Raw genomic sequence first — 14,116 nt, 5'->3', positions numbered from 1 at the left:
GGACACCGGGGAGAACCCCCCTGCTCTTCTTCGAAATAGTGCCATGGGATCTTTTACATCCACCCGAGAGGGCAGACGGGGCCTCGGTTTAACGTCCCATCTGAAAGACGGCACCTCCGACAGTGCAGTGCTCCCTCAGTATTGCCCATCTGACAGTGCGGCGCTCCCTCAGCACTGCCCCCCGACAGTGCAGCGCTCCCTCAGTACTGCCCCTCCGACAGTACTGCCCTTCCAACAGTGCGGCGCTCCCTCAGTACTGCCCCTCCGACAGTGCAGCACTCCCTCAGTACTGCCCCTGCGACAGTGCAGCGCTCCCTCAGTACTGCCCCTCCGACAGTGCAGCACTCCCTCAGTACTGCCCCTCCGACAGTGCAGCGCTCCCTCAGTACTGCCCCTCTGACAGTGCGGCGCTCCCTCAGTACTGCTCCTCCGACAGTGCGGCACTCCCTCAGTACTGCCTCTCCGATAGTGCGGCGCTCCCTCAGTACTGCCCCTCCGACAGTGCGGCACTGCCTCAGTACTGCCCCTCCGATAGTGCAGCACTCCCTCAGTACTGCCCCTCCGACAGTGCGGCGCTCCCTCAGTACTGCACTGGAGTGTAGGCCTGGATGAAGGGCTCAAGTCTCTGGAGTGGGGTTTGAACCCACAACCTCATGACTCGGAGGCGAGAGAGAGAGAGCACTGCCCACTGAGCCACGGCTGATACCCAACAACCCAACAATCTAACTATCTTCGAGTTATAAGAATTTTTTTTTCAGATTACCCTTCCTGAGAGCAATTTGTAATCCATCTCTTCATTGTGGAATGGAAGCTTTCTCGGTCAATAGCAATGTCCCTTCTGTCCGAATCAAGCATATTGTGCAGTACGTGCAGTCTGCCATACTTGTAGCTCTGTCCCGTCATTTCCTGCAGGTACCGAACGATCACTGATGCAGGAACTCTTCCTGTCGGACAAGATGAAAAGACCCGCCTTCAGACCAGTGCTCCCACAGGTTCTCCTTCCCGCGATCAAAGGACATCAGAGTAACGTTCAAGGCCCAGAGACACGAAAGCGCACTCCCATGGGGAATCTCATCCACTGGGAGCACCGTTTGAGAATTCACAGGTACGTTCCCCGTAATGGATGGCAAATCACAAGGAGCAGGGCAACTGAGTTATCCCGAAATATACTCATAGTAACAGGAGGAGGCCATTCAGCCTCTTGAGCCTGTTCCACCATTCGACCATGGCTGATCTGTATCTTAACCCCATCTACCCACCTTGGTTCCATGACCCTTAATACCCTTACCCAACAAAAATCTATCCTTCTCAGTTTTGAGATTTTTCAACAGCTTTTGCGGGGGAGAGAGTTCCAGATTTCCACCACCCTTTGTGTGAAGAAGTGCTCCCTGACATCACCCCTGAACAGCCTGTCTCTAATTTTAAGGTTTTGCCCCCTTGTTCTGGACTCCCCCCACCAGAGGAAATAGTTTCTCTCTGTCAACCCGATCGAATCCTTTAATCATCTTAAACACCTCGATTATATCACCTCTTAATCTTCTATACTCGAGGGAATACAAGCCCAGTCTGTGCAACCTGTCCGCGTAATTTAACCCTTTTAGCCCCTGGTAGCAGTCCCGACAGCGGAGGATCGCTGCTGGAGTGTGTATTTGTAAAATTGGCTCTTAAATATAAACCACATCCGCAGGTTTGGGACCAATAATATTCCTCTTCCCTTCTGCGTAGGACAAGCTACAGTACACACCCGTTATGTAATCTGGTCATGTCGAACCTCGCATCATCGGGTAATTGGTGTTGTGTGTCAATGAGACTGGAATATATCGCCACTTTGATCACGCAGACTCGGTATCAAGCACTTTCATATCAGGTGCACAGTCAGATGTAGAGTGAAGCTCCCTCTAATCTACACTCGGTGCCTTAATCTGACCATCAGAAATGCATCATCTACTGCACCAAGATAACATTTTCAATTTGGGCAATTGCCAGTTTAGATGCTGAGAGACTGTTTCCCCCTGGCTGGAGAGTTTAGAACCAGGGGTCACAGTCTCAGAATTAAGGGTTGGCCATTTAAGACTGAGATGAGGAGAAATTTCTTCACTCAGAGGGTTGTGAATCTTGGAATTCTCTGCCCCAGAGGGCTGTGGATGCTGAGTCTTTGAATATATTCAAGGCTGAGATCGATAGATTTTTGGACTCATGGGGAATCAAGGGATATAGGGATCGGGCGGGAAACTGGAGCTGAGGTCGAAGATCAGCCATGATCTTATTGAATGGCGGAGCAGGCTCGAGGGGCTGAATGGCCGACTCCTGCTCCTAATTCTTATGTTCTTAAGAGTCAATGGGGGGGAAAATGTGGTTGCTTTGCGCCTCCCGTTGGCGCCCTAAGAGGGTGCTAATGGGGCGCAAAGCAACTAGCGCCCGGGTGCGGCGCCGCCAATGCCTCCAGCAAAATTCAGTGGGAGGCTAGCGGTAGCCATTAGCGACCTGCGGTGCTGCGCCGCCGGCGATGACGTCATCGCCATGTGCCGCGCCCAGCGGCAATCTTCAGTAGCGCCCCCTGACTTGCCGCCGGACGCTATGTCCGACGGAGTCAGGGGGGCCTACCTGCGGCCGGAGCAGTGCTAATTAAAGGCGAGATGCCGGGCAGCCATTTTTGTTGCTGGCCGCTTGCCAGCACCTGCCCCCCTTGCCGTCCCCGGCCTTCTCTGCAGCCCCACCCCCCTCCACGGAGTGCCGGCTGCGCTCCGTGAGCCCGGCACTTCTCTTGAGTGCCGGGCTCTTTTGCCGGTACTCCGATCCCCGGTGGCCCAGCTGAGCCCCAGGTCACGCTGCACAAGGCCCCTCCCCTTTAAGAAGGGGAGGAAGGCCTGCAGTACCGCAGCGCGACGTGCCGCGATATTCCCTTGCAGCGCTCCAAGAGGGAGGCGGGGCGCTTCCAGTAGCGCCCTGCTTCCCTCTTGGGGCACGACCGATGAATTTCGGCCGCGGGGGAGCTAATTTTTTCGGGGCTAAAAGTAGCACCCCGGCGAAGTTAGCGTCCCAAAGGGGTGCGTAACTCAATTTTTCCCCCAACTTGTGTTGAATTGTGGGTGGTTTCTGATGTTGACCGTTGCTGTCTAGGAACTGAAATCAGACCATCCAAACCCCATTTAATAGAAGTCTCTGATGGGGTGCCCAAGCATTTTGTCTTAATGGGCTGTATAGATGTGTACCAAGGATTCTTGAAAGCCATGTACAAAGTTTAAACCCAAATCCTCATTAATACCCAGGTATTTCAATCTCCTGATACTTTAACATATATATATCAGGAAGGATATATTGACTTTGGAGGGGGTACAGTGCAGATTCATCAGAATGATACTGGGGCTTAAAGGGTTAAATAATGAGGACAGGTTGCATAGACCTGGCTCGTATTCCTTTGAATTTAGTAGATTAAGGGGTGCTTTAATTGAGGTGTTTAAAATGATATAAGGTTTGGATAGGGTAGATAAATAGAAACTATTTCCTCTGGTGGGGGGGAGTCCAGAACAAGGGGGCATAACCTTAAAATTAGAGCCAGGCCGTTCAGGGGTGATGTCAGGAAGCACTTCTTCACACAAAGGGTGGTGGAAATCTGGAACTCTCCCCCAAAAAGCTGTGGATGCCGGGGTTATTTGACAATTTCAAGACTGAGATTGATAGATCATAACAGTTTTGGTCTCCTTACCTAAGGAAGGATATACTTGCCATAGAGGGAGTGCAACGAAGGTTCACCAGACTGGTTCCTGGGATGGGGGGATTGTCCTATGAGGACAGATTGAGTAGACTAGGCCTATATTCTCTGGAGTTTAGAAGAATGAGAGGTGATCTTGACAGGGTAGATGCAGGGAGGATGTTTCCCCTGGCTGGGGAGTCTAGAACCAGGGGTCACAGTCTCAGAATAAGGGGTCGGCGATTTAGGACTGAGATGAGGAGAAATCTCTTCACTCAGAGGGTGGTGAATCTTTGGAATTCTCTACTCCAGAGGGCTGTGGAGGCTCAGTCATTGAGTATATTCAAGACAGAGATCGATAGATTTTTTAATATTAAGGGAATCAAGGGATATGGGGATAGTGCAGGAAAGTGGAGTTGAGGTAGAAGATCAGCCATGATCTTATTGAATGGCGGAGCAGGCTCGAGGGGCCAAGTGGCCGACTCCTGCTCCCATTTCTTATGTTCTTATAACCACCGCTCCCATTTTTCCAGACAGCAGGTGCTGGTAATAGTTCTGTTCTTCCCATTTACACCTCCTCTAGACCCATCTTTTGTTCCTTTACTTGTCCCATTACTGTCTCCTTTTGCCTCGCACCATCATCCCTTTTGTCATTTAATCTCTCCTACCTTCCACCCTATCACAGACCTTCCCTTTTGTTCTTTCCTCCCCTCCCCCCTCTCCCTGCCCCTACACTTGCTTAAAAACCTGCTCCATCTCCAACTTTTTTAGTTCTGACGAAAGGTCATCCACCTGAAACATTAACTCTCTTTCTCTGTTCATAGATGTTGCCTGACCTGCTGAGTATTTCCAGCATTTTCTGTTTTTATTTCAGATTTCCAGCATCCGCAGTATTTTGCTTTTGTTTCGACAGATTTTTGTTGGGCAAGCGATATGGAATATGGAACCAAGGCAGGTAGATGGAGTTGAGATGCAGATCAGCCATGCTCTAGTTGAATGGCGGTCAGGCTCGAGGGGCTGAACAGCCTATTCCTGTTCCTAATATTCCTATATACATACACGCATTAAATAGATATAGCTAAGTACATACATAGAGAGATAGAGACCAAGACAGAGACAGACAGAAAGAAACAGAGAAACAGAGTGAGACTGAGAGACAGAGGTATATAGAGAGAGATAGAGACAGAGAGACAGAAAGAGAGAGAGAGAGAGAGAATGAGAAAGAGAAACAGAAAGAGAGACACACAGACAGACAGACAAAGACAGAGAAAGAGAAGCAGAGAGAAAGAAAGACTTGCATTTATATAGCAGCTTTCACGACCTCAGGACGTCCCAAAGCGCTTTACAGCCAATTAAGTATTTTTGAAGTGGGGTCACTGTTGTAATGTAGGAAACACGGCAGCCAATTTGCACACAGCAAGCTCCCACAAACAGCAATGTGATAATAACCAGATAATCTGTATTAGTGATGTTGATTGAGAGAGACAGAGAAAGAGAGGAACATTTCACACAATTGCACCAAAAAGGATATGTTAACGTTTAGAGACTCCGTACCTGTCCCCTCAGTGTCGCAAACCTTGAAGGTGAAGTTCAGCACATCCTCCTCAGAGCAGACACCAGCTTCGCCACAGCTTTCTGCCCCTTCCTCTGAAGGCTGGGTTTCAATGCTGCCTGCTGGAAGTTTTTCACAAGTTACCCGAATGCTCGCAGAACGAACTGTTTGCACTAAATTATAGCAAGCCGCTTCTCATAGCTGCCTTAAAATACCCGGCAACACTGTTCAAAATCATACCTTTAAAACATGGTCTCTGTCAATCGGGAGACCTGGGGATGACTATGGGAATGCTAGCTAGTGGCTAAGTTATTGGACTAGTAATCCAAACGCTTGCACTAATAATCCAGAGAAAAGTTCAAATCCCACCATAGGCAGTTTGAGAGTTTGAATTCAGTTTAAAAAAGAATATGGAACTGAAAAGGCTGGATAGCTCTTTGTTGGCCAGCGCGGACACGATGGGCCAAAATGGCCTCCTTTCGTGCTGTAACTTTCTATGTTTCTGGTTGCAGTAAAAGTGACCAGGAGGCTGTCGGATTGTCGTCAAAACCCAACTGGTTCACTGAGGTCCTTTAGGGAAGGAAACCTGCCGTCCTTACCCAGTCTGGGCCTATATGTGACTCCAGTCCCACACCAATGTGGTTTTCAGAACATAGGAACAGGAGGAGGCCATTCAGCCCATCAAGCCTGTTCAGCCATTCAATGAGATCATGGCTGATCTACAACCTAACTCCATCTACCCGCCGTTGGCCCATATCCATTAATACTTTTGGTTAACAAAAATCTATCAATCTCAGATTTAAAATGAACATAAGAACATAAAAAATAGGAGCAGGAGTCGGCCATTTGGCCCTTCGAGCCTGCTCCACAATTCAATAAGATCATGTAAGAAGTCACACAACACCAGGTTATAGTCCAACAGTTTTATTTGAAATCACAAGCTTTCGGAGCGCTGCTCCTTCGCCAGGTGAAGTGGAGAGATGCATAAAGACAGCTTATATAGTCAGAGAATAATGCCAGATGATTACAGGTAATCTTTCTAACTGCCATTTATCACACCTCAGCAGAGAGATAATCACAGCAATCAAAGGTGTGAATGGTGTCCAAACAGGTTAGTCAGGAAAACATTACATCAAAGAACAATGAGGTGGGGTCACAAGGGGTCAAATGTTGCAGATGCTGGGGTCTGTACGAAAAACAAAAAACAGACAAAAAAACATTTTTTTTTCCTGGAAATCACAGCAGGTCCGGCCGCATCTGTGTAGAGAGAACAAGCCAACGACGACTCGAGTCTGGGTGAGCCTACGTCAGGTGGGGTTACATGTAGCGTGACATGAACCCAAGATTCCGGTTGAGGCCGTCCTCATGAGTGCGGAACTTGCCTATCAGTTTCTGCTCTACGATTTTGCGTTGTCGTGTGTCTCGAAGGCCGCCTTGGAGAATGCTTACCCGAAGATCGGAGGCTGAATGTCCTTGACTGCTGAAGTGTTCCCCGACTGGGAGGGAACACTCCTGCCTGGCAATTGTTGCGCGGTGTCCGTTCATCCGTTGTCGCAGTGTCTGCATGGTCTCGCCGATGTACCATGCTCCAGGGCATCCTTTCCTGCAACGTGAGATAGACAACGTTGGCCGAGTCACATGAGTATGTACCATGTGGGTGGTGTCCTCACGTGTGATGATGGTATCTGTGTTGATGATCTGGCATGTCTTGCAGAGGTTGCCATGGCAGGGTTGTGTGGTGTCGTGGTCGCTGTTCTCCTGAAAGCTGGGTAATTTGCTGCGAACGATGGTCTGTTTGAGGTTAGGCGGCTGATTGAAGGCGAGTAGTGGAGGCGTGGGGATGGCCTTAGCGAGGTGTTCGTCGTCATCGATGACATGTTGAAGGCTGCGAAGAACATGGCGTAGTTTCTCCGCTCTGGGGAAGTACTGGACGACAAAGGGTACTCTGTTGGTTGTGTCCCGTGTTTGTCTTCTGAGGAGGTCTATGCGATGTTTTGCTGTGGCCCGTCGGAACTGTCGATCGACAAGTCGAGCGTCATATCCCATTCTTACGAGGGCATCTTTCAGCGTCTGTAGGTGTCCATCACGTTCCTCCTCGTCTGAGCATATCCTGTGTATTCGAAGGGCTTGTCCACAGGGGATGGCTTCTTTAACGTGGTTAGGGTGGAAGCTGGAGAAGTGGAGCATCCTGAGGTTGCCCGTATGCTTGCGGTAGAGTGAAGACACCACACAACCCTGCCACGGCAACCTCTGCAAGACATGCCAGATCATCAACACAGATACCACCATCACACGTGAGGACACCACCCACCAGGTACATGGTACATACTCGTGACTCGGCCAACGTTGTCTACCTCATACGTTGCAGGAAAGGATGCCGCGGAGCATGGTACATCGGCGAGACCATGCAGACACTGCGACAACGGATGAACGGACACCGCGCAATAATCGCCAGGCAGGAGTGTTCCCTCCCAGTCGGGGAACACTTCAGCAGTCAAGGACATTCAGCCTTCGATCTTCGGGTAAGCATTCTCCAAGGCGGCCTTTGAGACACATGACAACGCAAAATCGTAGAGCAGAAACTGATAGGCAAGTTCCGCACTCATGAGGACGGCCTCAACCGGGATCTTGGATTCATGTCACGCTACATGTAACCCCACCTGACGTAGGCTCACCCAGACTCGAGTCGTCGTTGGCTTGTTCTCTCTACACAGATGCGGCCGGTAATTTCCTGTGTTTTTTGTTTTTCATAGACCCCAGCATCTGCAACATTTGACCCCTTGTGACCCCACCTCATTGTTCTTTGATGTAATGTTTTCCTGACTAACCTGTTTGGACACCATTCACACCTTTGACTGCTGTGATTATCTCTCTGCCGAGGTGTGATAAATGGCAGTTAGAAAGATTACCTGTAATCATCTGGCATTATTCTCTGACTATATAAGCTGTGTCTTTATGCATCTCTCCACTTCACCTGACGAAGGAGCAGCGCTCCAAAAGCTTGTGATTTCAAATAAAACTGTTGGACTATAACCTGGTGTTGTGTGACTTCTTACATGTGTCCACCCCAGTCCAACACCGGCATCTCCACACCATCAATAAGATCATGGCTGATCTTCGACCTCAACTCCACTTTCCTGCACTATCCCCATATCCCTTGATTCCCTTAGTTCTCAAAAATTTATCGATCTCTGTCTTGAATATACTCATTGACTGAGCATCCACAGCCCTCTGGGGTAGAGAATTCCAAAGGTTCACCAGCCTCTGAGTGAAGAAATTTCTCCTCATCTCTGTCCTAAATGGCCGACCCCTTATTCTGAGACTGTGACTCCTGGTTCTAGACTCCCCAGCCAGGGGAAACATCCTCCCTGCATCCACCCTGTCAAGCCCCTTAAGAATTTTATATGTTTCAATTAGATCACCTCTCATTCTTCTAAACTCGAGGGAACCTCAATTAGTTTACTCAATCTCTCCTCATAGGGCAACCACTCATACCAGGAAACAGTCTGGTGAACCTTCGCTGCACTCCCTCTAAGGCAAGTATGTCTTTCCTTAGGTAAGGAGACCAAAACTGCACACAGTACTCCAGGTGTGGTCTCACCAATGCCCTGTATAACTGTAGTAAGACTTCTTTACTCTTACACCCTAATCCCTTTGTAACAAAGGCTAACATACCATTTCCTTTCCTAATTGCTTGCTGTACCTGCATGTTAACTTTCTGCGATTCATGTACAAGGACACCCAGGTCCCTCTGAATGCAAACATTTCCCAGTCTCTCACCATTCAAAAAATATTCTGCTTTTTTGTTTTTCCTACCAAAGTGGATCACTTCACACTCCCCCACATTGTAATCCATTGGCCTTGTTCTGGCCCACTCAGTCAACCTGTCTATATCTCTCTGTAGTCTCTTTGTGTCCTCAAAAAGAGCGGGAGCAGTGAGCGGAGCGGCTGAGCAACAAACCGAGAGATTTTAAAAAATCACAAAGGTGTTGCTGACACAAGGGAGCGGAGAGGCATCAGGTGCATATAGGGTGAGTGACGTAAGAAAACTACTAGGCACTTGGTCTAAGCGTTAAACAAAGTTTTAATCAACTGTTTTACAACATGGAGGTCTAGTTGTGTCCTTCACTAGTTCCTGTTAAGAATGTCCTGCGCAAGCTGGGCCCGTGCCCGAGTATTTATACTCTCCCTGGACAGCGCCACCCGCAGGCCGCTCAGTATTATTTCATAAGTCTTTCTTTCATGAATGACTGATTCATGTCAGTGAGTGTTTGTGGTAAGTTTTTGTTGTTCTGTTTTGAGTATATTTCTGCTAAGTAGTTCATAGCCTATCTAATAGAGGGAGGTGCTGATTGGTGGGTAGCTGTTGGTGGGTAGCTGTTGAGTGTTTCTTGTTAAGTTTTAAGTTTATTTTTGCTGAATTACCTCCATAGTCTGGTAAATAGAGGCATGGCAAGGCAGCTCAGTCCCAGGATTTGCACATCCCGTGCCATGTGGGAAATCCTGGATGCATCTTGCGGCCTGGATGACCACGTGTGCAGGAAGTGTCGCCAACTGCAGCAACTCGAGCTCCAAGTTTTGGAGCTGGAGCAGCAGCTGGAGTCATTGCGGTGCATCCGCGAGGCTGAGAAATACTTGGAAAGCACGTTTCTAGAAGTGGTCACCCTGCAGCCTCAGAATGTGCAGGCAGAGAGGAAATGGGTGATTACCAGACGGAGGAGGAGGACCAGGCAGATAGGGCAGGAATCCCCAGAGTGTATCTCGCTCGCTAACCGGTTCACAGTTCTGGAAACTGGTGGGGGTGATGGTTCCTCTGGGGAGAGCAGCCAGAGCCAAGGGAACCCAAAAATCTACTACTGGCATGTAAACAGTAAGCAGGTAGTAAGAGGCGGGGTGGGGCCTATTAGGGACAAAGAAGGTGATATATGCTTTAGAGGTACAGGGCAAGGCTAGAATACTCAATGGGTACAGGAAACTTTGTGATATCCGGCACCGACGGGACCGAGCTGTTGCTGTCCCATCAAAACTGCCGGACAAACCAGCGCTAATGTTGAAACATACGGAGCTTTTGAGCTCCGTATCTGGCAACAAACCCTGTTACAGCTTCTAAACAGTCGGCCGTACCTTGCAAGCGTCTCTGTAGCTTAGCAACAGCTTCAGCGAGACCTTGCAGAGCCTGACTGGTGAAAAAAAAGCAACGAAAAGAAAAAAAACCTAATGAAACGGCTCCTGATTTTTGCCAGTGGATCGAGCATTCCGGACAGTTAACCTCCGGATAAACCAAAGTTTCCTGTACTTGTTTCGGTGTTTACAAAGGAGGTGAATGCTGACAAAATATCGGTAGAACTGGAAAAGGTAGAAGCAATGGAAGCGGGGAAAATTGATAGACAGGATGTACTAGAAAGGCTGGGTATGCTTAGAGTGGATAAGTCGCCTGGTCCAGATGGCTTGCATCCCAAGTTGCTAAGGGAATTGGGGGAGGAGATAGCAGAAGGGCTTGCCATAATTTTCCAATCTTCCTAGATGCATCGGAGGTGCCTAAGGGTTGGAAAGTGGCAAATGTGACACCATTGCTCAAGAAAGGATGTAAGGACAATCCTAGTAACCACAGGCCGGTCAGTTTAACATCAGTGGTGGATAAAGTTTTAGAAACAAAATCAAGGAAAAAAATTAACGGGCACTTGGAGAGGTTTAAGCTAATTAAGGAGAGCCAACACGGATTTGTAAAAGGCAGATCGTGTTTGACTAATCTAATTGAATTTTTTGATGAAGTAACAGGGAGGATTGATGAAGGGAATGCAATGGATGTTGTCTACATGGATTTTTGGAAGGCGTTTGACAAAGTACCACATAGAAAGCTGGTTAACAAAATTGAGGCTCATGGAATAGGTGGGTCAGTGGCAGCTTGGATAAGGAATTGGCTTAAGGACAGAAAACAGCGAGTTGTGGTAAATGGCTGTTTTTTAGACTGGAGGATGGTAGACAGTGGTGTTCCCCAAGGGTCAGTATGGGGCCTCTGCTTTTTTTGATATATATAAATGACCTGGATATTGGTATACAGAGTAGAATTTCTAAATTTGCCGATGACACCAAACTTGGGGGTGTGGCAAACAGTGAGGATGATACCAATTAACTGCAACAGGACATAGAAAGGCTAGCAGAATGGGCAGACAAGTGGCAGATGGAATTTAATACAGAGAAGTGTGAGGTAATGCATTTTGGGAGAAGGAACAGGGAGAGGCAATATACACTTAATGGCACAGTTTTAAAGAGTCTGCAGGGACACAGGGACCTGGGAGTTAATGTGCATCGGTCCCTGAAGGTGGCAGGACATTTTGAGAGAGTGGTTAGCAAAGCATATGGGATCTTGGGCTTCATAAATAGAGGTATTGAGTACAAAGATAGAGAAGTTATGCTGAACCTTTATAAAGCGCTGGTTAGGCCACAACTGGAGTATTGTGTCCAGTTCTGGTCACCACACTTTAGGAAGGATGTGAAGGCCCTTGAGAGGGTGCAGAGGAGATTTACCAGAATGGTTTCAGGGATGGGGGATCTTAGCTACAAGGACAGGTTGAAGAAGCTGGATATGTTTTCATTACAGCAAAGGAGGTTGAGGGGTGATTTGATAGAGGTGTACAAGATTATGATGAGTTTGGATAGGCTAGACGGAGAAAGGCTGTTCCCACTAGTTGATGGTACAAGGACTAGGGGACACAGATTTAAGGTTTTGGGCAAGAGATACAGGGGGGATGTGAGGAAAAACTTTTTTACACAGCGAGTGGTGAGGACCTGGAACTCACTGCTGATGGAAGTGGTGGAAGCGGAGACACTCAATGTTTTCAAGGGGAGACTGGATAGGCACTTGAGGGAAATAAACTTGCAGGGCTACGGGGATAGAGCGGGGAATGGGACTGACTGGATTGCTCTACAGAGAGCCGGCACAGACTCAATGGGCCGAATGGCCTCCTTCTGTGCCATTATGACTCTATGACTCCTTACAGCTTACTTTCCCACCTAACTTTGTATTATCAGCGAACTTGGATACATTACACTCAGTCCCTTCATGTAAGTCATTGATATAGATTGTAAATAGCTGAGGCCCAAGCACTGAGCCTTGCGGAACCCAACTAGTTACAGCCTGCCAACCTGAAAAAGTCCCGTTTATTCCTACTCTGTTTTCTGTCCATTAACCAATTCTCAATCCATGCCAATATATTGCCCCCAATCCCATGAGTCCCAATTTTGTGTAATAACCTCTTGTGTGGCACCTTATCGAATGCTTTTTAAAATTCAAATACACCACATCCACTGGTTCCCCCTTATCCATCCTACTAGTTACATCTTCAAAAAACTCTAACAAATTTGTCAAACGCGACTTCCCTTTCATAACACCATGTTGACTCTGCCGAATCATATTACTATTTTCTAAGTGCCCTGTTACCACGTCCCTAATAATGGATTCTAGCATTTTGCCTACTACCTTAAATATGGTAAGATTTAAGGTGGTCATGGAAAAGGACATGGATGGGCCGGAAATAAAGGTTCTAAATTGGGGGAAGGCCGATTTTAATGGGATAAGGCAGGATCTGGCCAAAATGGGTTGGGATCAGCTACTTGTAGGAAAATCCACATCGGAGCAATGGGAGGCTTTCAGAAGGGAGATTGAGATCATACAATGGCAACATGTTCCCGTAAAGGTCAAGGGTGGTTCCAAAAACCACAGGGAACCTTGGATGTCAGGGGATATACGAGAATGGATTAGGAAAAAAAGGAGGGCTTTTGGCAGATACAAAAGGCTAAAGACGGAGGAAGCCCTAGAGGAGTACAAAAAGTGCAGGGGGATACTTAAAAAATAAATTAGGAGATCAAGGAGGGGTCATGAAATAACACTGGCGAGCAAAATAAAGGAAAATCCTAAGATGTTTTATAAGTATATTAAGGGTAAGAGGATAACTAGGGAAAAAATAGGGCCCATTAGGGACAAAAGTGGCAATCTGTGTGTGGAGCCGGAAGATGTAGGAGGGGTTCTGAATGAATTTTTTGCATCTGTTTTCACTATGGAGAAAGACGATGTAGACATAGAAATAGGGCGGGGGGACTGTGATATGCTCGAACACATTAACATCGAGAGGGAGGAGGTATTGGCGGTTTTAGCTGGCCTAAAAATGGATAAATCCCCAGGCCCGGATGAAATGTATCCCAGGCTGCTGTGTGAGGCAAAGGAAGAGATTGTGGGGGCTCTAACACATATATTCAGGACCTCTCTGGCCACAGGGGATGTGCCAGAGGACTGGAGAACCGCTAATGTAGTACCATTATTCAAGAAGGGAAGTAGGGAAAAACCGGGGAACTACAGGCCAGTGAGCCTAACATCAGTGGTAGGAAAATTATTGGAAAAAGTTCTGAGGGACAAAATTTGTCTCCACTTGGAGAGGCAAGGATTAATCAGGGATAGTCAACATGGCTTTGTCAAGGGAAGATCATGTCTGACTAATTTGATTGAATTTTTTGAGGGGGTGACTAGGTGTGTGGATGAGGGTAACGCAGTGGATGTGGTATACATGGATTTCAGTAAGGCCTTCGATAAAGTCCCGCACAGGAGACTGGTCAAGAAGGTAAGAGCCCATGGAATCCAGGGTGCCTTGGCACATTGGATACAAAACTGGCTTAGTGGCAGAAGGTGATGGTCAAAGGTTGTTTTTGTGACTGGAAGCCTGTGGCCAGTGGGGTACCACAGGGATCGGTGCTGGGTCCCTTGCTGTTTGTGGTCTACATTAATGACTTGGATATGAATGTAAAAGGTATGATCAGTTAGTTCGCGGATGATACAAAAATTGGTAGGGTGGTAAATAGCGAGGAGGGTAGCCTCAGTC

The 14,116-nt window shown here is 47.8% G+C and overlaps 1 protein-coding gene across 2 annotated transcripts in view; it reads right to left on the bottom strand.

The window, feature by feature from the left end:
- LOC147107203 (uncharacterized) overlaps nt 1-14,116 on the bottom strand; it is a 145,844-nt gene that overhangs the window by 109,163 nt on the left and 22,565 nt on the right. The window contains exons 3-4 of one of the 2 annotated variants that reach the window (XM_086008379.1): nt 5,246-5,365; nt 764-944 (exon numbers count right to left, since the gene is read on the bottom strand). In XM_086008379.1, coding sequence (XP_085864505.1) covers nt 764-944; nt 5,246-5,365 — 301 coding nt within the window. The remainder of the gene's footprint in view (nt 1-763; nt 945-5,245; nt 5,366-14,116) is intronic. The other variant, XM_086008380.1, reaches the window with a different exon arrangement.

Source organism: Somniosus microcephalus, chromosome 15, assembly GCF_052327205.1.
Source record: "Somniosus microcephalus isolate GS21.2 chromosome 15, FLI_Smic_1.0, whole genome shotgun sequence".
Classification (NCBI taxonomy): Eukaryota; Metazoa; Chordata; class Chondrichthyes; order Squaliformes; family Somniosidae; genus Somniosus; species Somniosus microcephalus.
This window is presented reverse-complemented; position numbering and strand designations above follow the sequence as displayed.